This window comes from Sminthopsis crassicaudata, chromosome 1 (genome assembly GCF_048593235.1).
Source record: "Sminthopsis crassicaudata isolate SCR6 chromosome 1, ASM4859323v1, whole genome shotgun sequence".
NCBI classification, from domain to species: Eukaryota; Metazoa; Chordata; class Mammalia; order Dasyuromorphia; family Dasyuridae; genus Sminthopsis; species Sminthopsis crassicaudata.
The window spans coordinates 631,913,181-631,938,036 of NC_133617.1; the positions used below are offsets into that span (position 1 = coordinate 631,913,181).

Consider the following 24,856-nt stretch of genomic DNA (forward strand, 5'->3'; position numbering starts at 1 on the left):
GGATCTGAGTTCAAATACTTACCACTTCCTAGCAGTGTGACCCCGACAGGTCACTAAACCCCAATTGCCTCAGCAAAATAAATAAATAAATAAAAAATTTAAAAAAAGAATATCTGCTATAGTATATCTGACAAGTGGTTGTCCAGCTTCTGCCTGAAATTTTCTAAGAAGGGAAAAACTACCATCTCTTGAGACAGTGCATTCCATTCCTGGACAACTTTAATAATCAGGAAGTTTTTTTTTTTCTGACATCACACCTCAATTTTTTTTTTTAATTTCCATCAACTTCCATTGCTTGTGGTTTTGTTCTTTGAAGCACAATGAACAAATCTAACCCTTTCTCTACATGACAGCTCTTCCAATGCCTGAACACAGCTGTCACATCTCCAAGTTTCTTTTCTTCAGACTAAATATGTCCAGTCTCTAAGTCATGAACTCAAAGCCCTTCACTAACTTAGCTGCTCACTTCTAGACAGTCTAAATCTTAAACTATGGAATTCAGAATTGCACACATAGCTCCAAATGACACAGGACAAGTGCTGAGTATAGTGGGATTATCACTTCTCTCTTTTTGGAATCTGTGCTCTTCCTAATGTGACCCAAGATTGCATTAGTTTTTTTTTTTTTTTTTTTTTTTTTTTTTTTTTTTAAGCTACTGCATCATATTGCTTACTCAAACTGAGTTTACAATCCAATAAAATCTCCAGATCCTTTTCAGAACTGCTATTTATCCATCTCTCATTTTGTTAAAATCTCCAGATCCTTTTCAGAACTGCTATTTATCCATCTCTCATTTTGTATGTGTGGAGTTAATTTCTGGCAAGAAATTTTATCTATTGAATTCCTCTTACAAGAATCTGTTCAGTACTCTAGCCCAGAGGTTTCAAATTCATTCCACTATGCCACCCCAGATTACAATGTAATTAGGAAATGTTTAACAAAATAAATTTAAAAATAGTACAAAATAATGTTAATTTGTGGCTTTCTAAGCTAATATGTGGCTGGGATCCTTTGCTATTTGACTTTGATACCAATTCTCTAGCCTATCAAGATCTGTTTGGAATCTGCCTTTGTCATTCAGTCACTCAGCTGTTCCTTTCAACTTTGTGTCATCTACAAATTTTATGAACATATCACCTATGCTTTTATCCAACTCATTGATAAAAATGTTAAAAAACAGAACTGGAGCAAGTAGAAATCTCTAGCGAACTTCACTGGAATTCTCCTTTCACATAAACTGAACTACTAACAACTACTTATGGAATACTGACATCCAAGTCCTTCTGAATCTATGTGATTGTTTTATCATTTGATCCATCTTCTCCAAAAGAACACTATGAGATACTTTATCAAAAGCTTTGTTAAAATCTAGGCAAACATGTCCACAGCATCCCCCTTATCAACTAATTTAGTAATTCTGTCAAAAAAGATAATGTTCTAGCATGATTTGTTTTTGATGAAGCCACTATCATTCTTTGTTCCCTTTTCAAGATATTCACATGTGATCTTTTTGAGAATATTCCCAGGACCAAAAGTCAAGCTCACTAGCCTGTAGTTTGCAGACTCTGTTCTCTTCCCTTTTTTGTGAAAACCAGGATAACAGTTGCCTTTCTCCAATCTTTGGTAGCTTTCCCATTTTCTATGATCTTTCAAATAATATTGATAATGGCTCTGCAATCACATCTGCCAGTTTTTTTTCAGGATGTGAGGATGTGTTCATCTGAACCAGGTAATTGGAACTTGTTAAGGGTAACTAAGGATTCTTTTACTATCTACTCATTGTGTGTATCAACTCCCTGTTAGACAGAACATGATTACAAAAGAGTAGCATCTGAAGTATAAAAATCATTCTCCTTGGCAAAGAAAACAAAAACAAAATCGAAGTGAGCAGATCTACCTCCTTTCTGCTGTTAGTAATCATTATCTATCTAGTCAGTCAGTCAAAAAGCATTTATTAAGTGACTAGTATTTATTTTCCAGGCACTGTACTAAATGCTGAAAATACAAAGAAAAGTTAGATAATCTCTGTCCTCAGAGAACTTAAAATCTAATGAAAGAGACAAGTAAACACCATGTACAAACAAGCTATATAGAGGATATAGGAAATAGTAATTAACAGAAGAAAGATATTGTTAAAAGGGATTGGGAAAGTCTGTAAAGGTAGAACTTTGGCTAGGACTTGAAGGAAGCTAGGAAAGTCAGGAGGTAGAAAGGAAGACAAGGGACATTCTAGTCCTGAGAGACAGCTAGAGAAAATGCCCAGATCCCAGATCTATCCCAAGTAAAGGTCATGTCACTTTTTTGATCTTCCCTTCCCCCTCAAATATAACTTTAAAAGATCCTTTTGTTGTCATTGGTCTCCCTCACCAGCTTAAGTTCATTCTGAGATTTAATAATACTGATACTTTTTACTGGACCATGTTACTCTATTAAGTAAGATTTAGATAGGCTACTCTGCTACCTCGTCTTCCATTTTCTATTTCTTTCCTTCCATCTTCTGATTCTTTTAAAAATTTTATTTAATTGTAAAAAATAAGCAAAATCTATTTTCTCTCTTTTTTACCTTCACCCCATTAAAAAGAAAAGAAAAACAAAGGTGTTGTAACTTAATTCATAGTTGAGCAAAACAAATTACCACATTGATAATATCAAGAAAATGTACATCATATTTTGTATCCTAAAACTATCATCACTAGGTGATAGCCTGCTCATTATTGGTCCATTGGAATCATGGTTGGTCTTTGTTAAGTCTTTCCAAATTCTTTGTCTTTATAATGTACATTTCTGTTTTAAAATCTAAATTGGTTAGTGAATTCACCATGTAAGTGTACATCAGTTTCACTAACTCCATGAAACCAAGTGAAAATTGATTCTATTGTGTTATTGATTCCATTCTGTATCATTACTGATACTTTTAAATAACCTATCTCATGTTTCATCTGTTTCAGTTAAGTTTGGAAATTCAGAAATTCAACTTTATTGTAAATCCCTCATTGTCTCTTTGTTATATTTCAAAGTTCAATTCTCCTGCTAATAATCACTGTTCTATTTTTGCCTCAAGAAAATTTGTTATCCTTGTAGGAGGCAAATGGATGCCAAGGAGTCTGATCTGTTATCCAGGGTAGTATAGTCCACTGTGGCTAAACTGTCCTTGCAAGTCGATATAAACAATGAACATTTCTCAGTGACAGGATGGGAGGAGGAGTTATTAGATATCCCTAATTTCCAGCCAATCATAGTTTCTCATATCTGTGATGCTTCAGACTATGTAATCAATCATGTGTAACCTGATTACTAGTTTAATCATAGCCTATCCAAATCTTACAAATCCCTTATTACCTAGCATATATTTATACACAGTGGATATTTAATGAAGTAGAGAAGGTGATCAAAATGAGTAGGATTAGTATGAGAAGGTCTTTTAGAATATCCAATCAAATTTTAATGTAGTGAATGTTGAATGAGAGAAGAAATGGGTTGAGGATTGGTGGGGGTGGGAAAAGAGGAGAAGAGGGAAAGGTAGGAAACAAAAGAAAAGGACTATAGATGTAGAATTATTTAAAAAAAAAAAAAAACCTTAGATGTCAATTAGTCCAACTCCTTATCTTACTGATGAAGAAATTCATGATTTGACCGGTTCAGTGCTTTGGCAAAGATCATACTGGTAGTAATTAGCAGAGTTGGGATTTGAACCCAGATCTATTGACTACAAATTCAATGCTCTTTCCTTTCCTTTAGATTACACTACCTTATGCTACTGGGTATAAGATGTAATACTACTGTAAGAAAAGTCTTAAATGCTGGCCAAGGAAATTTGGAAAGCATCCTTTAGGCAAAGATTTTGAATAGATTTTGAAGCAGGGGAATAACAGGATAGAAAACAAAATGTTAATAAAATCATTTTCATAGCAATATGTAGGGTGGTATAGAAGGAATGAAACTGGCTACAAGGGAAGAAATCAGCTAGGAAAATGTTCTATTATTAGAGGAAGATATAATAAGACTGAAGAAGTGCCATTGAAGAACATACAGAAAGAATAACTGGAGAGAGAAGAAATCTTGAAAAGTAAAGTATAATGATGATGATAATGATTATAAAGTATAAATATTAACATTTACATGGTACTTATTATGTACCAGGCACTATGTGGAATGCTTAACTATCTCTTAGTACTGAGAGGTAAGTTATTTCCCCTATTATAAGATAAGAAAACTGAGGTGAATTAAAGGGAAATGACTTATCCAGGGTCACACAGTCAGTACATATCTATGGCTGAATTTTTACTCAGATTTTCCTGACTCTCAAGTGCAGTATTCTATCTATTATATCACTTAGTTGCCCAGAATAAAGTTAAAGAAGTCAAGGAAAAAGAAATAAGGAGATTAAGGAATCAATAAGCATTCATTATATATCTATTAGGAGATAGGCACTATGGTAAGGAAAGAGGTCACTGGTAACCTTAAAGAAAAGAGATTTAGTAGATTGATGGGGAAAGAGCCCAGATTGGTTCAAATCAATAATAATTAAAGATTGAAGATTAATTGTTAAAAGACTATTAGAAAAAGTGACATCTACTAAGGGAACTCAGAAAAACAGGAACACTAATTCATTGTTGATGAAGCTGTGAATTAGTCCAGATATTCTATAAAACAATTTGTTACTGTGTCCAAAAAGTCATTAAACTGTGCATTCCCTTCACCTAGTCATACCACTGATAGGTTTATATACCAAAGAGAGCATGGAAAGAAGAAAAGGACTCTTTTCTATAAAAATATTTGAAATAGTTCTCTTTTTTATACCAAATAAAACTAGAAACCAAAAAGGTAGAGGAAGATATCTACCAATGAGGAATTACTGGACAAATAAATTATGGGATAAAAATGTAAAGGAGTTCTATTGTGTCAAATTACAAAAGAGATGGCTTCCAAAAAACCTGGAAAAAACTGATAGTGAAGTGAACAAAAACCAGGAGAACAATTTATATAATAACATTATTAAAAGCAAACCACTTTGAAAGATTTGACTCTGATCAATGTAATGTCTCACAATTTGAGATAAATAAATCATGAGGCAAGCTCTCTACCCGAACAAGGAGGTAATGGGCTTAAGGTGGAAATGAAATATACATTTTTGAACCTAGCTAATGTGAGAATTTCTTTTACTTGACTAATTTGTGACAAAGGTTTGATTCTTCACTTTCCTCAATTTGAAAGGATGGGGAATGAGAAGAGAAAGTGGAAGTAGGGATAAGATTGTCCCAAAAACAGAAAGAAAAGGAAAGAATCATGATTTGAAATATATTTTTGAAATTCACAGAAGAAGAAAAAAAAGGAAGGTCAGAAGGAAGCAAACAAGATAGCTTTGAAAGATACATGTTGAACATTTATCATATAACTTAAAAAGAAAAGCTATACATAGAGATCTACAGCTTCTTTTTCTGTTCTACTATGTATATGGAAATTCTCATTTTAGTTGGTATAAGTTCAGAATTTAAAAGTTGGGAGAATCATCTTCATTACAGAACATCCATTTTAGGAATGAATTGTGAGAGATTATTCATAGGAAATAAATGCAGACTATTAATGCATACAAATAAAAGAGGTTATGTCAATAGAGAATCTATCTTTCAGATGAGAAAAGGTGAGAGCAAGGAAAAAAATAGAAGTTGCTTTATGCCTGATTCTCTTCAACCTTAAAGAACAAAAAGAACCAAAAAAAGCTTCCAGTAAAAGAGGCTGTGGGTAGTTAGGGATCTTAAAAAATAAAAGATTAAGAACAGTCAAATATAAAGCAAACCAAGCAAGCCTTAGAACTACTTTAGTATAGGAGGAAAACTTCCTTCTCTGGAATACTTCTTATGGTAGATGCCAGAGTGAAGAATCCTGCTCTCAAAAGGAAATAATAGTCAGGCCACTAAAGGTATTTATGTTCTATAAGTGAAGAAAAGCCTGATATTCACATGTATGAGATTAATACGTGATGTTTCAATGCTATAGCATGAAATTTTTCAAATATTAATAATAATTAGAATTCCATAGTAACTACCAAGTAGTTAATTGCAATGGAATTCAATTCCTAGCCCTTTGCTGGTAGCAAATAATGAGGGCCACTTGCCAGGTACAACATAAATATAACCACTAATGAGGTGTTAGTCACAAAAAATGCAGGCCTGCCACAGTAGGAAGTTCATACCAAGATAAGGAGACAGCTAACAGCCAAATCTGTAGGGGAGTCCACAGGATACAAGACTGGAAATAGTGCCTGAGCCCCAAGTTCATGGGGTTTAAAGCCAGAAAAATCTTCTGAGTCCTCTGGAAATGTTATAGACAAGTAACAAGGAATAAGGCACATAGTAAGCACTAAAATACTTACTGGTTTCTATGCAGGGACACAGAATGATCCCAGCAAATAATTCTATGTAAGAATTATCATAGTTCCTTAGCTTTCATATCATATCCAACTCTGGACTCCTATCCATCTTGCTTCATACTCCTTTTCTCAGCATTCTTTTTAATTATTAAGGCTTTTTATTTTTCAAAACATGTGTGTGGATAATTCTTCAACATTAGTCCTTGCAAAATCTTGTATTCCAATCCCCCCCCCCTTCTCACACCCTCCCCTAGATGGCAAGTAGTCCAATATATGTTAAACATTGTAAAAATATATGTTAAATCCAATATATGTGCATATATTTATACAATTATCATTCTGTACAAGAAAAATCAAATCAAACCAGTAAAAAAAAAAAGGGAGGGGGAAGAAAAGCAAAATAAAATGTAAGCAAACAACAACAAAAAGAATGAAAATGCTATGTTGTGAACCACACTCAATTCCCACAGTCCTCTCTCTGTTTCCCCAACATTCTTAAAAACAAAGACAACAAATTTATTTGAGCACTTCTTAAATACTGAGTCTACATTTGGCATCTGAGTCTATTTTTAGAATTTAAGAAGCAGAATTTATCTTTCAAATATCTGGAGAAAGGAAACTATGACATAAACCAAAATGAGACAGTATTCTGTCTGTTTGACTATACGTCATTTGCTAAAAGAAGCAATACCATCAGCTATCACCTTTTTTAATCTATGATGGCAATGTGGAGAGTCATGTTGCAAGCTCTGAAGCAATATAAACCCATGGGGGAAAACAGGCTTCTGATCTTTTCTTTTCCTTATAAAACAAATGACTTATAGATTCAGGCACTGGGATGGTTAGTCTACCCTTAGCTCACAAGTTTAGCATCTCTTAACCTTTGCTCAGCATGACTTAATCTGGGTGAGGTAACAGGCCAAGCTTGGTTCTCTTGGATAATCAGATAAATCAGTCCTGCCAGGCTCTTAGCAAGAGCTGCCTAGAAGCAAAGAGATGATTTTATGTCTCCTATCCTCAGGCCTCATTACATAACTGATTCTGATACAGATATAATCCAATCCCATAAAGATATCTCTGTTTCTACAAGACAAAAGATAACAAAGACCAACTTTTAATCCTAAAATTGCACTCAACGTTTACTTTCTCTTTTCTATCTGTTTTCCAAAGGACTCAGTGATGGTTTGGTTAACATTGATGGGGTATAACAAATGGAACCACAGTTGGGCAGTACAACAGAGTGATCAAGAGCCCAACAGCAGGAAAACTGAGAGATGGGGAAAGCTAAGATACAACAGCTCTCAGAAGAGTAGAAAAATTTTTCATTAAGCAAGGTAAAACATATACTTGTTTGGTAATGAAGTATCTTTTAAAATCCTGAACACTGAAGAAAAACAACAAAGGGAAATGACAGCTGAAAGATTCCCCTAAGATTGATACAAGACAAGCTTCTATGAAACTAAGAGTCGGCAGTCATGGTGGTAGATGCTTATAATCACTATCAGAGAGGTGGAAGCTAGTGGATGCTTGAGTTTGGTGGGTCTGAGCTGCAGTTGGCTACAGCAGATCAGATAGCCTTACTCAATGTAGCACTTATATGGTGAGCCTTAGAAGTCACCAAGTTGCTTAAGGAGAGAAGTGGTTCAGGTCAGAAACAAAGCAAAAATTTCTATGATGATGAGAAGGATTGGGCCTGTGAGTAGGTACAGCACTTCCAATGTAGGCAAAGATAGGGAGACCCAGGATGAAGAGAGATAGAAATGGCGGGAGAGGTGAAAAGAGGAGAGAAAGAGAGAAAGAGAGAAAAGAGAGAGAGAGAGCACACACTTTAGGCTAAGGTTAAAATAACTTTGGCCTTGGATAGGGGATTAAAATACCGAGTAGAATACAGAATCTCTGACAAGATTTAAAAAGAACTTTTATAGGAGAGTGCATAAAACCAAGATCAAGCACAAAAGCAAGGATCTGTAAAAAACTGTCAGGAAAACTAAATTCCAAAATAGTCCAAAGCCTGTAAAAAATGCTAAAGGGCAAATGTTTTACCTGAATTGGGGACAAGAGTAACAATGGGGCAATCTTAGCAGATGGCAGAGAAAAAGCAGAATTATGCAACTTTAATTTTTCTCAGTTTATCTATCAAGGAGAATGATCTCGAGGTTGGAAAAGACAAAACAATAAAAGTCAGGAAAGTTGAAATTTCAGATAAGTGAAGATGTAATAAAAGAGCATCACCTAGCTACTCTAAATAAATTTAAGTACCTAGCTTGGACAAATTATATCCCAAGGTAATGGCTGAACTACTGTATGTTGTTTCTAAACATATAGCTGGAGATGGGCAAATAATATCCAAATAATCAAATATCTCAGCTTCTGAAACTCTGGATAGATTAGTTTAACATCCACATTCAGCAAAATTTTATAAGAGGATCAAATGGATAATTTTCTTTGTGGTTGTTGTTTTGCTAAGGCAATTGGGGTTAAATGACATGTCCAGGGTCACACAGCTAGGAAGTATTAAGTGTCTGAGGCCACATTTGAACTCAGGAGGACCTGAGTGCTCAAATGAATGATTTTCAAACAAAACTTACACTACAAGACAGCTTGGGTCATGCCAAAATAACTGGTTTCCCTTTTTGACAGAATAATTAGTAGACTATCAAAGACAATAATATACATAGATATCAATAGGGGATTTGACAAAGTTTCTGTTGGCTGAAAATTTTAAGAATAGGCTATGATATTACAATTATGTATATCTGAGATTGGTTGAATGACTGTACCCCAAAATGAAAGACAATTACTAGTAATTGTGTGAATAGCTATATCTCTAGCCTGTCTCTGGAGATTGTTAATGATTTAACAAATAGATAGGATGCTGGGTTGAAAAGCATAGCTAATATATGGATAACAGAATTAGGATCCAAAAAGATATGACAGACTAGAACCAGGCTAATATGAATCTGTGTGCCGGCTGGCAATTTAAAAAAAAGGGAAAAGTATTCTTGGTCTGCAATAACAAAACTAGATAGTGTATAAATAAGGGAGGTGACAGTATCACTATGCTCTAAGCTGGTCTGACTAATTATGTTCAATTCTGGGCACTATATTTTAAAGTGTGGCAGATTAGAAACAGATGACTTAACATCATATTATTCCAGTATCTATTTAAGGGATTAAGGATGCTTGACTTAAAAGAAGAAATTTAATGGAAGCATGATAACCCTTCACATTTTTAAAAAATAGCTCTAAAAGTAAGGAGAGACTTACATCAACTGATGCTGAGTGAAAAGAACAGAACCAGAAGATCGCTGTACACTTCAATGCTGTGTGAAGAGGTATTCTGATGGAAGTGGATATCTTCAACATAAAGAAGAGCCAACTCACTTCCAGTTGATCAATGATGGACAGAAACAATTACACCCAGAGAAGGAACACTGGGAAGTGAATGTAAATTGTTAGCACTACTGTCTATCTACCCAGGTTACTTATACCTTCGGAAGCTAATACTTAATGTGCAACAAGAAAATGGTATTTACACACATATATTGTATCTAGGTTATATTGTAACACATGTAAAATGTATGGGATTACCTGTCATCGGGGGGAGGGAGTGGAGGGAGGGAGAGGATAATTTGGAAAAATGAATTTAAAAAAAAATAAAAAAATAGCTCTCAATTCAGATATTTCAGCATATAGTTAAGTGAAAGCACTATCACAAAAAAAGGGATTAGATTTATTCTGCTTGACCCTAGAAAATTAAAACTAGCTCCAACAGAGAAACATATCAGCTGCAAATTGATAAGTATTTCCTAACAATTAGAGCTGTTAAAAATGGAATGGACCATTTCATGAGGTAGTAAGTTATCCATCACCTTAGGAATTTGGGCAGTGGCTGGATGACTAATTGACAGAAATCTTAGAGAGAAGATTCATCCATCAGGCAAGGAATTAGATTAGATAGGTCTCTTCACGTATGATTCTATGAAGCAAAATGAGGTTAATCTGCACAAATCAGCATGTAATCTGTAGAAAGATATTAATTGTAAGGAATTTGAGTACTAAATTAAACCTATGAAGAGTGTTCTCTAGATCTGAAATTGAAAATCTAAAGCAAAGGTCCTATAAGGGTCTGATAAGACAGATTTTAAAAGATCTCTAAGGGAAGTGGAGGATAAAGATGCAAAAAAGCCTGATATTACTAGAGCCCCTTCTTTGACTTGTGCTGGTCAGAGAACATAAGACACTTCGAAAATAGTTAATTACTGGAACTAATCTCCTCATTAATAGGCATACCACACCAAAATGATGAAAAACCTGTCAATAATCTATAGGCTACTTGTGTCAATCCAAAAATAAGAAAGGGCCATTTGGGTGATGTGAGCAGGAATAAGAAAATCTATGCCAAAAGTATCCTGAACTCTCCCTATTTCTGCTTTAGCAATGAAGGTGAGGTCAATATGAGTTATGTGGAAGGTTTAACGTCTAAAGGCATAATTTTCTCTTTGAGAGCTTCTGCTTAAGAATGGTCATATCAATTTGTTCAAAGTCCTCAAAGGTTACCAAGAATTGCTGGCACTGTGCCCACATGCAGGAACAGCTAATAGTAAACACATAAGGGAATAGAAGCAAAAATTCCTAGGATCAGGGAGTCTTCACTTTGTGGAAGCCAGGCCTGAAAGTTTTCTAGACTGTTTTCTAGCATGAAGAGATAGATACTGCTGATTGAAGTGTGCGGTTCAAAATTTCTCATCTCCTCTGGTTAGCACCAGATTACTGGCTAAGGGGAAGAGGAGAGAATAAATCCAAAATAAAATATGTAAGTTAAATCAAGAAGCAAGTCCTGATGTCTGAGTCCTTTTGCTCCTACTTCTCCTGGGAACCCACAGTGTCAGCCTGGGATGTGACTTTCACTGATGCTGGTTTACCTAAGTGCCTTTTTTTTTTTTTTTTTTGCCACCTATAACCACTTAGTTTTGTTTAGTTTTTTTATCCTTCAGGTTTAATCTTGTTTCAAGTCTCATTTCCTTGCTCCAGATCAAGGTATCTACTTCCTCAATCTCCCACTCAGCCCCAGGTTATCCTTTTATCACTTCCAAGATGCTCTAACAAAAATCGGGGTGGGGAAAGGAGGTCTACCCCACTTCTACTGAAACTACAGCAAGAAGTGCCTCCCCCTGAGTTGTCAAGAAAGGACTCTGCTCTGGAAGGTACTAGAAGATGGTTGACAACAGTTCTCCAAGAGGGGGATAATGGTCTTATTTAATGAAGGAGATGCACTAATTGGGTCTGGCTCCTTGGAGTACCCATTTAGTACCAGGCCACCTCGGCAATTGAAGAAGTTAGTCTTCTCTTGTGAGGGCATCACAGGAATAAGCCCCGCCCTGTGCCTGATCCATCAGGGGCAGTGGGTCATACTGAGTATGACCAGCCACACTTGGGTCGGTCTCTCAGTCTCTGGGAGTTCCCCAGCGTTAGGAGAGACTCCTTGCTTTCTGTGACAACACCTAAGTTTCAGGGTCGTGTGAATATCCAGAAGCAGCCGTCTTGAGGAAATAGCCAATGACCGGGCCAGATAGGTTATCTGACTGTGCAGTTATTTAACTGCTCAAGCCTGTTGATTCAAAGCCTCTTTTCCCCTTCAGGCTATTGGACAAACACTCACAACACTCACCCGGAGCTCCTCGGATTAACCCGCACTTGTCACCCGTGTTTCCACAACAGACCTGAGCAGGGCTTTAGCCGCTGTCTGACAGTTCGGCTCCGTTCTGCCTAGGACGACTCTGCCGCCCCTGACAGGGGAAGGAGGGCTCTCCATCCCTCCACAGCCCCGCAGGAATCTGCCCCCTCCCTCCAGCCAGCCCCCTCCCGGCTCCCCCACCCCCACTCGAGCTTATGGTAACCCATACTTCTGCCCATCAAAGCCCCGACCTCTCTGCCAGACCCAAACTCCCCTCCACCACGCGCTCCTCACGTCCCCTTCCTCTCTCGCCCCCTGAGCTCGCCAACGTCCTGCTGTGACCCCTTCTACCCTCGCAGCTCTCAAGGCCTCCACATCCCCTCTCAGACCCCCTGAAGCCCCCAGATCGCGAGAAGTGTCGCCGCTCCTACACAATCTGCCACCCAGCAGGGCTCCTTTTGCTTCCCTTCTCCCTCCCACTGGCACCTGGAGTCCTTAGCCCCCCCTCCCCATCGCAGAGACCCCCAACCCCTGGTTCACCCAAAGCCTCACCCAGCTCCAAAGGTCCGCTTTCACCTCGGCTCCCAGACCGACAGCGGGCAGATTGAATGCGCAGGCGTCGTTTTAACTGGCTCCGCCCCCGATCCGCCCCCTGCCGCGCACGCGCCGCCCACGGGCTTCCACAAAACGAGCCCGAATACCTGGCCTCGAGCATGCGCTTTACTGGAATGCTTCCCTTCGCCTGGGCGCTGTTTCTCAGAGGGAGCATGCGCGGCGCTGCGGGAGCCAGCCACCGGGACCAGATGCGGGGTGGGTGGGGATGGAGTGGAAGTGTTAGGGAGTGGGGAGGAGAACGAAGAGGGAGGGACCAGAGATACTCGGGGTGGAAGAGACGTGGAGGGCGTAGGCCTCTCAGAAAGTTGTCCGTGGTTTCGCCGCCAAAAGTTCCGGAAGATAATTGGCGTGGCCACCTCAGGCCATCCTGCTCGGGGCGGTGGGGTAGGGTCTGGTCCCAGAGCTGCAAAACCTGAGTCAGAGGATGCTACATTTTAGTCTCAGCAAGACACTTACCCATTCCGTCTGTTAGCGCATAAAATGAGCTGGATCCCATTTGAGAGATTCCTCAGAATTATTTTTTAAATGCATAACTACACAGGGTTACAAAGGGAAACAATTATACCGAATTAAAAAACTGTTTACAGAACCCACCCTCAACCCCTGATTAAGAAGTGCTGGACTCGCTGATCTGTTAGTTTTCTCAACAGCTTTTAATCCTCTGGAAATACTCCATTCTTCATCTCTTCATTCATTCCACAAACATTTATTAAGCACTATGTCAAGCGCGTGGATCTAGGCGCTGATGATACAAAAGATGACTACGACAGTCTGTTTTCTAGGATTTTGTCTTCGTAGTGTCTTTCACAATTCCTGGGACACAGTGTTTAATAAATGTTTGTTGGTTGATTAATAAAAGAAACAAAATTCACAGTTATAGTATAAGGTTGAGTGTGGTAAAGTGCAAAAAGAGAGGTGTAGGCAAAGCACTGTGGGAAATTTGAAAAGAATCAGCTGGGATCAGTGGTGTAAGAGAAAACTACGAGAAGTGTTACCTGAGTGGTGTTAAAGGAGGAGAGGGATTTCAGCAGATGAACAGTGAAAGGACTCCATATATACATACATACATATACATATACATATATATACATACATATACATATATATGTATATATATATATATATATATATAATATGGGCAAAAGCTCAAGTTGAAAATGAGCAGGACTAATGCAGAGGACAGCAAATTTGTCTGGAACAAAGTAAATGATGGACAAAATATGAGATAAGTCTAAAAAGGTAGGTTGAAGCCAGTTTGAGTCAAATAAGAATCTGGGATTTGTGCTTCATTTCATGGGCCATGGGGAGCCATTGAAGATTCTATCACCTAGTCTGTTTTTCTGTCTCCATTACCCTTCTCTGGCTTTGCATTATTAATCATCATAAAGAAATTTGCTAAAAAAAAAAAAAATAATCGCTGACCAGTATCCATTGTGGATACTGGTGTTTAAAGTAGGCAGTATCTGGGGTGACCACATTCTCTAAGGAAAAAGTATTTGTATGACCACAATGCCCAGTGTCCACAGTGCCCATAATGCTTATTGTAATTGTAGTGATCACAATCTCTGAAGTGCCCACAATAATTAAAGTATCTTCAGAGACCATAGTGACCTTGGACATGTGAAGGAGTGTTAGACTGCTTTGTGGGAAGCCATTTCTCATAAAATAAATAATGTGATCCAAGAGACAGCAAAGAAAGAAGAGAGACATAAAGATATAAAATAGCCACAGAGTTGCAAGAGAGAATAGTTTTGAGGGGTGTGTTTAGGGACTTGTTTAAAATTTTCTGTTTCTGTGCATACCCTTTGACCCAGCAGTGTTACTACTCGGCTTATATACCAAAGAGATTTTAAAGAAGGGAAAGGGGCCTGTATGTGCAAGAATGTTTGTGGCAGCCCTTTTTGTAATGTCTAGAAACTGGAAACTACGTGAATGCCCATCAATTGGAGATTGGCTGAATAAATTGTGGCATATGAATATTATGGAATATTATTGTTTTGTAAGAAATGACCAACAGCATGATTTCAGAAAGGCCTGGAGAGACTTACATGAACTGATGCTGAGTGAAATGAGCAGGACCAGGTGATCAATATACACAGCAACAACAATACTATATGATGATCAATTTTGATGGACCTGACCCTCTTCAACAATGAGATGAATCAAATCAGCTCCAATAGTGCAGTAATGAATTGAACTAGCTACACTCAGCAAAAGAACTCTGGGAGATGACTATGAACCACCACATAGAATTCCCAATCCTCTACCTTTGTCTACCTGCATTTTGGATTTCCTTCACAGGCTAATGGTACACTATTTCAAAGTTCAATTCTTTTTGAACAGCAAAATAACTGTTTGGACATGTATACTAATATTGTATTTAATTTATACTTTAACATATTTAAGATGTATTGGTCAACCTGCCATCTGGAGTTGGGGATGGGGGGAAGGAAGGGAAAAATTGGAACAAAAGGTTTGGCAATTGTCAATGATGTAAAATTACCCATGCATATAACTTGTAAATAAAAAGCTATAATAAATAAAAATAAAATAAAATAAAATTTTCTGTTTCCTTTAATTATAGTTTCCTTTTGGGGTAAAGCTCAGAGGCTGAAAGACATGGCTGGATGTTCTCTGCCCTACATCTGAAGATGATATCCCCTTCCTCTCCCTCACTATATAGCAATTCTAGATATATCCAGACCACCCTACTCAGCACTTTTTAAGCACTGAATTGTCATGGAGGAAATGAGGGTCACTCCAAAAGGTTTGTGAATGGTAGAACAAGAAAATGACCAGAGGACACATGGACTAGAATCTTGCCCTAAGAGAAGACTATGATTGGAAAGGATGATTAACTTTGAGAAGGACATGGGAGGATAAAGTTGTGGATGTACAGAGAAGACCCAGAGAATCACCATCACTATTATAATGGAGGAAGCATGAATGAAGAATTTTTGTATCTGATAGAAGTTTTATAATTGAACATATGGTTTGGTGAGGGGTATCTTCTGATAAAAAAAACAACAACCCTATTTTCTGTGATAAGCACAGACAAGGGACAGATGGGTTTGTGTGTGTGTGTGTTGCTGTTATTATTAGTATCTGGGAAATTAATCTGTGATCACCAAACCAACATAGCTTCATCAAGAACAAGACATGCCGATCTAACTTCATTTTTTTCTTTCCTTTCTTTCTTTCATTTATTCTTTCTTTCTCTTTCTCTTTTTAAATAAGGTTACTAAACTAGATACTATAGGTAGCATGGTATAATGGATAGAGATCAGGCCTCAAAGATAGTAAGACAGGTTTAAATCCTATCTCTAACTGGCTATGTGACCTTGGGCAAGACACTTAACCTCTAAGTGCCCAAACAACTCTAAGATTACAAATTGGTGAAGTCATCTCTTGGTTGTTTTAGTAATTCTCAAACCAACATAGCTTCATCAAGAACAAGACATGCCGATGTAACTTCATTTTTTTCTTTCCTTTCTTTCTTTCATTTATTCTTTCTTTCTCTTTCTCTTTTTAAATAAGGTTACTAAACTAGATACTATAGGTAGCATAGTATAATGGATAGAGATCAGGCCTCAAAGATAGTAAGACAGGTTTAAATCCTATCTCTAACTGGCTATGTGACCTTGGGCAAGACACTTAACCTCTAAGTGCCCAAACAACTCTAAGATTACAAATTGGTGAAGTCATCTCTTGGTTGTTTTAGTAATTCTATCTCCTGAGCCTGAGGATTTTCGCTGGCTTTTCCCCATACCTGGAATGCTCTCCTTCTTTATCATACTTCTATTTGACTTCCCTGGTGTCCTTCAAGCCTCAGCTAAAGTCCCACCTTCTACAAGAAGCCTGGATTTTCCTTAATGCAAGTATCTTCCCTCTGCTGATTATCTCTACTTTATCCTGTATGCATCTTGTTTTTATAGAGTTGTTTTTACATTATCTCTCCCATTAGAGAAGCTTATAAGCTCCTTGGAAGCACTGTCTTTTGCCTTCTTTCTCAGCATTTAGCACAGAACCTAGTACATAGTAGTAACTTCATGTTAGTTGATTGATTTGAGGAAATTTCTTATTGACATTTCTCTAAACTGAGGAAGTCATAATCTAAGGCTAGACTAGAATTAGACTTACAGCTGTTAGTAGCACTTCCTAGACACAATATACCTGGATTTCCACAAGACAAAACAAAATTTCTTATGATGATTAGTGGACAAGATGAACAGATGTAGACTGAATAATAATATAGTTAGATAGATAAATAACTAGCTAACACAACCTGGCTAAAAAATGTAGTGAGAAATGGGTAATTCTCAATCTGGGAATATATTTCTAATGGAATACTGATCTTTCATTTGGCTTGTTTTAATAAACCTTTTTTGTCCCCTGTCAGTGACTTAGAAGAAGGCATAGATGGCATGCTTGTCAGAATTGAAGATACATAACATACTGGTACAGACACATAATATACTGATAGCAGAAATGGGATTCAAAGAGATCTTGACAGGTTGGAAAGATGGGCTAAATAGAATTGAGATTAAATTTAATTGGGTTAAATGTAAAGTTCTACATTTGGATTAAAAACAAATGCACAAGTTTTAAGACAGGGTTAGACATCATGGCTAGGCAGTTGTGCATCGGAAAAGGACCTGGAGGTACAAATTTAGTAGAAAACTGTGATGAGATAGCCATAAAACTCATGTGATTTTAGGCTACATTGGTAGAAAGCATACTGTTCAAGAAGTTATTGTACCACTAAATATTTTTCTTAGACCACATTCAGTGTATTGTGGTCGGTTACTATTATCGGTGCCATATTTAATGAACGACATTAGTTAGCCTTAGAGGAACTGGAATGATGTTAATAACTACTGCTTTAGCCTGAATGAGAAATTAATGAGGAAGGGAGAATAACAGCTTGCTTCATAACATTGTAACAAGTTAGCAACCTAAGAATAGAATGAGTGACCTTGGGAGGTAGTGGATTAATGTTCAATGGAAGCCACTGAGCAAATGCAGGATGACCACTTGTTTACTGTATTATAGAAGTTTCTTGCTCAGGAATGATTTGGACAAGATGAGTTTTGAGGTCCTTTCTAATTCTGAGATTCTCTGAAATATCTAAAGGAATTTGTTTTGCTTAGATTCAAAGAGAAACATGGGTTTGGATTCAGAAGACCCAAATTCAAATCTCAGCAGCTTGGTGCAATAGAAATAATACTGGGTTCAAACTGTGGCTCCATCCAAGTATTAAAAGTTCACTTTTCTGTACCTTACTCTTATCCATAAAATGGGAGGGCTGGATAGGTTTTGTTTCTTCCTAATTTTAAATCTATTAAGCCACGTTGCTTCACACATATTGATTCATTTACTCCTCACAGAATTATGCTGTCAGGCAAGTGCTATTATTATCCCATTTACAGATGAAGAAACTGAGGCACTGAGAGATTGACTTTCCCAGGGTTATAAAGTTCTTGGAGGTTCTGAAGCAGAATTCCAATCCCTGTCTTCCTTGACTCCAAAAACCTGTGCCCTTATGCCCTGTACCACCTTGCTGCCTAAAGATCAACAGGTGTCAATTCGAGTGGTGGATCTTATATATAAAGAGGTGGGGATGGGAAGTGATGATAAACTTCTTAGTAACTACAGCTGTCCCAATATAGAATGAGCGGGCTAGGAAGACAGTGAGCTCTCTATCACTGGAGGTCTTCAGGCTGGAACAGCAACGTGCCAGGGAAGCTGCAGAAGTTGTAGGCTGGAATAACTGGTGACTCCTGGGGTTCCTTTGGGGCGATAAGGCTCTTTAAGGGAGAGGAGTAGAGGTAGAATCCAGAGGGGATGGCGGCGAAACAGATGACACGAGACACAACGACATGGCGATGGATACATCGATACAAGGATCAGTACAGCAATGGATACAGCAATACAGCTATACATAAAGTGATACAGCTACTAATACAGTGGTACAGAGCTCAATACAATGACTCGAGGACAGATACAATAGGGACCGTACAGCCGGACCAAGACCGCCGGCGGTCGAGGTATTTACAGTTATTTACAGGCAGGGTTTCCAGGTGAGGGCTCCCTCTTTCCAAGGTCCTGGCCCCTCTCTCAGGGTCACGCACACTCCCACCTCTCCTGCCCGTTCTCCTATCCTGTGCCCCGCGGAGCCCTCGCACACGCGCCTGCTCACTTCCACGCGCGGCGCCCCTCCCCATCCGTGCCCCTGCTTTGATGCCCTTTCTTCCTTCCCGGTCACGCGGCCCCTCCACAGCGTCCCTGCCGCTCCCGCCGCTGTAATTTCCGGAGCCTCCGAGCCCAAGCATCCCGCCAGGGGATAACCAGACTGCCCCGCCCGGCCGTAAGTCCCGCCCGCTCCCCGACCCCGGCTCCCGCTCCTGTCCCGCCCAGGATCAAATAACTGTGCCCTGGGTGCACGCGTGGGCAGCGACACGCCAGGTCCCGCGCGGGAACCCACAGAACGCTCTCCCCGCGCCTCGCGCGCTCTTCCCGGCTCTTGTAGACAGACACCACGGCCACAGAGAAGCGCGTCCACGAGCCGACCGCCTCCGCTGCGCCCACTGCCACCTGCACCGCTGGGATGGGGGAGAGAAGGAGGGGTCACATCACGTGGGAGAGGGGTCTGGAAAAAAGCCCGGACCGGGGATGGGCGGAACCAGGGTAGGGAGGGGCAGGGCCAGGAACGGGCTTTGGGCGGAGCTAGTGCTGTCTGGGGCGGGGCTAGATAGGAAGGGGTAGGGCCTGCGAAAAGGGCTGGGTAAGGCTAGAGTAGGGGGACCCGGCAGGGGAAGGGAACAGAGATGTGGGGGTGGGGGGAGAAATAGGAGGTCTGGGTCGGATTTTTAAAATGGGAGGGACCAAGACTGAGGTTGGATCCATAGGAAAGAGAGAGAGAGAGAGAGAGAGAGAGAGAGGAGAGAGAGAGAAGTCAGGGAGGAGAGGGGATCTGAAAGGAAAGGAAGGAAATGTGTGTTTGGGAGTGGAGCCAATTTTGAGGGGTGGGTCGGGAATGGGGCAGGACCAACAACTGAGGGTGGAGCTTAGGTTTTGAGGGTCCTGAAAGTGGAGTGGGCGGGGGCTGAGGAAGGACTTAGTGCTGGGGACCTGTCAGTGCCAAGAATAGCAGTCAAGTGGTGTGAAGGTGAAGGGAACTCGGTGTCTGAAGGGGTTGGTACCATAGTCTTTTCCACAGTATTCTCTTCAGGTTAATCCTGTAGCTCCCTCTTGCTGGTTTGCAATGAGAGTCACAATCTGGGAGCCAGGAAGGAAGATTTTAGGGTCCCAAATCTCATAGGTCGTTCCTCCCCTCCCCTGCCCTCCCCTGAACCGCCACCTCATGCAAATCTCCTCCCCCCAAGTCCCCTCTAAACCCCTTCTCTCTCACTCACCCTCAGGGGCCACAGTGCTGGTCACTCCTGTGGGAACCATAGCTGGAATTTCTATGGGAAGGGGGGGAAAAAAGCTAAGCTTGAGCAGATTGCCAGAACCTCCAGAAGAAGGAGGGCAGGACGGTTCTTAGTTATTCTGTAGATTCTGGGATCACTCACTTAACTCAAGGGTCCCAGGGATCTCTGGAAACCTGGGAAAGACTGGGGAGACTAGGAGTCTGTGCCTCTCATTAACAAAGATGACCTCAAAAGTCTTTTGGAGACACTGCAAACATGGGAACCTAAGTCATCACCCGGAACCCGGGGAGCACAGGTGACTGGGCCACTCACTGAAGCAGAATGCAAAAGAACTTGAGGGAACCCTAGGGATCTGAATCCTTGAAATTACTCAGTGGCATAAAGGTATGTAGATGATCACTCACTGACACATGGTGCTACAGGTGAGCGACTCTGCTGGAAGCCAGGAGCACAGCGGTTGCAGGTAAGACCTGTCACTCCATCCTTGCATGGGCACTGCCCAGTTGTCTGATTGCAGGTTTTGCCAGCAGCTCCAACAGGATGACAGTCACAGGCTGGAGATAGGGGATTGAGGGATGGTCTCACCCTTGCAGGCAGAAGCCCCTGGGGGTCCCAGGGCCAGGATTAGGGGGCAGGGCTGGAGGTTAGAGCCAAAGGTTAGTCAAGGTTGGTCAAGGGTAGGAGTCTGAGGTCAGTACTGGGATTCAGGAGTGGGGAATCTCAAGAGTTTAGGGTTATGAATCATAGCTTAGAGTATGCAGTCAGGAACTAGGGTGAAGTCTTACCCTTGCAGGCACGGCGGTGGCTCAGGACCCTGGTTTGGTCACGGTAGAAACCTTCACGACAGTAGTGGCAGTGCCGCCCTGCTGTGTTGTGTCGGCAGTTGAGGCAAACACCCCCACTGCGCCTCCCAGACAATCTGTACAACTCCATGTTGAAGCGACAGCGACGAGCATGACCATTACAGGAACAGGCTGGAGGAATTGGGGGGCATGGAAGAAAGGGAAGGCTCAGATTGAAGAACAGGATTAGACTAAGGGAGGGACGAGAGCTTGGGCAGAAGGAGGAGGTTGGGAAGTTGGGGATGCAAATACAACAGGCTATGGGGACTCTTTGTTCATTTTCCTAAAAGCTTTTCCTGAGAAGGCCAAGGGAGAGGTCAAGGTTAGGAAATCACAGGGCCTAGCACCAAGGTTTGTTAAATGTGTCAGTAAAAGAAAAAATGGGTTGGGAAGTCATGCAGTCAGGAACTTGTGGGACCCAGACCAAATACAAAATGCTCTTAAGGGTCTCCCTCCCAGGGGTGGAACTGGGGCTGGATATGCATGGCATGGCATGTTTGCCTCACCCAGACAGGCGTGTGCCTCATGGGCTGTGGCCCGCTGCCAGGGCCGGTCGCAGTAGAAAGGCTTGCAGCGCTCACAATCCGGGCCTTCAGTGCCATGTCTACAGTCACACACCAGGCGCCCCCTGGGTGTCCACCACACATCGAGATGCATGTCCATTGCATTTGCAGCGCCCACCCACCTGGAGTTCACCCACAGAGTAAACATACGGTGCCACAACCCCACTCTCTGTAGCCCTTGGCCCCACTGGCCGGGTGAGCACCACACGGATGTCTGTGGCTGTGACCCAGTCCTGAAGCACAGGACTGGAATCCAAGTCCTGACCAGGTGGGAGGCCATCCTGCATGCTGAAGGCTAGGAGGGGACCAGTCCTTGGTGGAGGCTCAGAACAAAGTGCTTCAGGGCCTCGAGGAACTATGGAGCCCAAGGAGGCCTGGGCAGGAGCCTGTCCCACAGCCCGGCTTGGCCTACCGTATACGCGGTTACACTGGGAAGAGAAGAATCGCAGCGGTGACCAGCTTCGCCCATGGTCCTGGGACTTGAAGACAGCGGCAGAGTCAGGCCTCGCCGAGCAGAAGTGGAGACTCACGTAGACTAACTCAAAGGCCTTGCCCAGTGGCAGTGTCAATGTCACATTTAGTGGTGTCCGAGTCAGTGTTTCGGAGCGCCAGCAGGTGCGGTCAGCTGCTGCACTCGCATCTGTCAGGAAGGCTGCAGGGTGGGTCTGTCTGGGGTCTGTGCTGGAAGCCTGCACCTCACGCCCCAGGGCTGCATTGACAAACTCTGGGATACAGCGCTGGGGGGCTCCTGTCTCATCATAGCAGGGGTCTGTGGGGACCTGCGGGCTAGCACTCAGCCCTGGAGCCAGCATCCAGGCAGCCAGCAGGAGCCAGAGCATTTGGCCCAGCCTGGCCCTGGACCCCAAGGGGATCTGGCCGAGTGGGCAGGACATTTCCAGGGCCAGGAGGTGGGTTAGAGGGGGGAAATCAGAGGAAAGAGAGTCCCTATATCAGGTATGCCCTCCTAGGTTGCAGCAAGTGAAAACTGGATGGGAGCTTCATATTGACAGGGGGGGGGTAAGGAAACAAGGATAGATACACAGAGATAGAGACAGAAAGAAAAACACACAAATAGAGACACAGCAAGCTAAAAGCAAAGGGAGAGAAATGCAGCAAGACAAGAGGGACAGGGAAGGAGAGCCACCGTAACACAGAGACAAAACCGGGGAGAGATAACAGAGACACGGAGACATAAGACAGAAACCCAGGGAGAGACAGACTGACCCAGGGAGAGGAGAGAAACTGAAATACAGAGACACAAGACACCGACAAACGGAGACACAGCGAGACAGAGACAGCAAGAGACAAACAGAGACCCGGAGACAGACCGAGACGTGGGCGGGAGCGGGAGAAAGGTGGGGGGCGGGGGAAAATGGGAGGGGCCGGAGACGATTCGGGGGACACACCCTGGTCAAAGCAAAAGAAAAGTTTTTTCTTCCCCTAGCCTCGGCCTGAGAGCCGGGGAAGAGATGACAAGAGCCCCCCCCACCCACGCCCACCCCCACCCCCTCGTACCCCAGCCGCTGCTGCTGCCGCTGCCGCCGCAAGTCAGACTCACCAGAGGCAGGTTGGGGGGGCGGGGACCAAAACGGATCTCCCTAGAGCCCCCGAGGGCGGGTCTGGGGTTCGCACCCTTCTTTCTCCCTCCCAACGCCTGGTCCCTCGGCAGTCTCCTCCGAGCCTCCCTAACCTAACCCAGCCCAGCCCAGTCCAGCCCAGCTGCTTCAAGAGCCGGGAGAGGGCGGGGAGGGAAAGCGGGCAGCTGGGGGAGGGGGGATTTGAGACCGCGCGGGGAGGGGGGAAGTAGGGGTTAGGGAAGAGGGGGAGCCTTGGAGGTGGGGGAGGGGGCGGGGAGCTGAGCCCGTGCTAAAGGAGGGGCGGGGAAGGGGGGGCCAGGGAGCTGAGGGAGGGGGATAGGGAGGAGGGGGAGGAGGAGGAGGGGCGGCCGCAGTCTCCCCGCGGAAATCAGAAGCAGATTTCAGGACTCCAGGGAGGGGGCTGTGCGCGCCGCCCCTAACCCTCGCCCCGCCCCTGCCGGTCCCTCTTCTCTTCTCCATCCCATACTCCAGCCCCTCTGCGTAAAGGGAGGCCACCGGGCTACTGGGTCTCCGATGCTGGATAGTGGGGGTGGGGGTAGAGGATTGGAGGGGACTCGGAGGGGGAGCATCCTCTGGGAGATGGGGGAAGAAGGCTGTTGAGAGGTCCGACTTGACAGGGAGGAGTGGCGACTGAGGTGGTGGTTAGGTGTTCGCCAGACTGGCTGGCGGGGGGAGGGTGGGAGTTAGATGGGGCTGGTAACGTCCCTGCCATCCATTAGTAGGATCCGAGGTAGAGTCCTGACCCCCACCCCTTCTACAAGATTAAGAGAAAATCTCGGTGTTCGAAAGTAGTCCTAGACCACCCTACCCACCTGACCCCATATTTAGAAACCCTAATCCTGCCTCCAAAGGGATCTGCCCCTGTTCAAACTTAATGCAGCCGGTTTCCTGCACTCTGTTCTAAGTTTTAGGGTTCAGCCCCACATGACTAGATCTCTGTGTATTTGTCTGAGTGCTACTGTCCAGTGCACATATCCCGGCTCTGCTACTTCAGAGAAATCTTCTAACTCCCAATTAACCCCCCATCATGTTCTATTAATTTTTACCCCTAAAATATCTTTTCCATCTAACCTGGTTTAAACTGAGCAAATATTTAGATCCCACTATGTGCGTGAAAATTTTCTTCGTGATAAGTAAGCAAGGATAAATTAATCTCTGACCTACAAGAATTTACAAGGGATGGGAAGGAAGATGCCATGAAAGACACCTACATTAATTTAATAAGAGGCAGGGAGTGAAACAGACAAGAGAAAGGCAAAATACTCTAAGATAATTTGAGAAATGAGAGAAAAGTGATGGGAGCCAGGGTGAACATTCTGGAAGAAGTGAAGCTGAGCATTGAAAGAAATATGCATTTGAATATGTAGGTGAAAAGGTATTTTTTACAAGCATGAATGATGGATAACCGTAAGAGGAAAGGATGGATTAAGTTGGTTTGGGGGGAAAAAAAACAAAACAAAACAAAACAAAAACCCAACAACATAAACGTAGTTATGTAGTTTTTAAAAATTTCCATTCCTTTTGCAACCATTGTTGTTTATGCCCTAAATTATTTGTAGCACATAAAAAAATTTTCAATACTTTGAAATATTTTGTTTTAATAAAACAGACCATTCTCTCCAAAACATCAAACTATCCTACAAAGCAACTGTTCACAAATGATCTGTTGATTGTTAACAGAAAGGAGAAATATATCTTTTTTGCTTTGATAGTCACATAATTGACCATTGTATTTGATGAGACTTATTGTTTTTCAAT

General features: G+C 42.0%; 2 protein-coding genes across 6 annotated transcripts in view; both read right to left on the reverse strand.

Annotated features, from left to right (window-relative positions):
- TBC1D24 (TBC1 domain family member 24) overlaps positions 1-12,698 on the reverse strand; it is a 42,150-nt gene extending 29,452 nt beyond the window's left edge. For 2 of the 5 annotated variants that reach the window (XM_074282813.1, XM_074282809.1), the window contains exon 1: positions 12,600-12,698. The gene's annotated coding sequence lies outside the window, so the exon portion shown is untranslated. Of the gene's footprint in view, positions 1-9,637; positions 9,811-12,599 lie in introns of those variants that run through there. The other 3 variants (XM_074282814.1, XM_074282810.1, XM_074282812.1) reach the window with 3 other exon arrangements.
- Positions 12,699-18,790: 6,092 nt separating this feature from the next.
- NTN3 (netrin 3) lies at positions 18,791-23,343 on the reverse strand. The gene is given in 8 exon segments (XM_074282808.1): positions 18,791-19,264; positions 19,865-19,883; positions 19,885-19,940; positions 20,078-20,128; positions 20,500-20,649; positions 20,881-21,069; positions 21,444-21,558; positions 21,560-23,343. Coding segments are annotated over 8 exon segments (1,755 nt in total). The 5' UTR covers positions 22,394-23,343; the 3' UTR covers positions 18,791-18,923.
- Between the last annotated feature and the right edge of the window lie 1,513 nt (positions 23,344-24,856).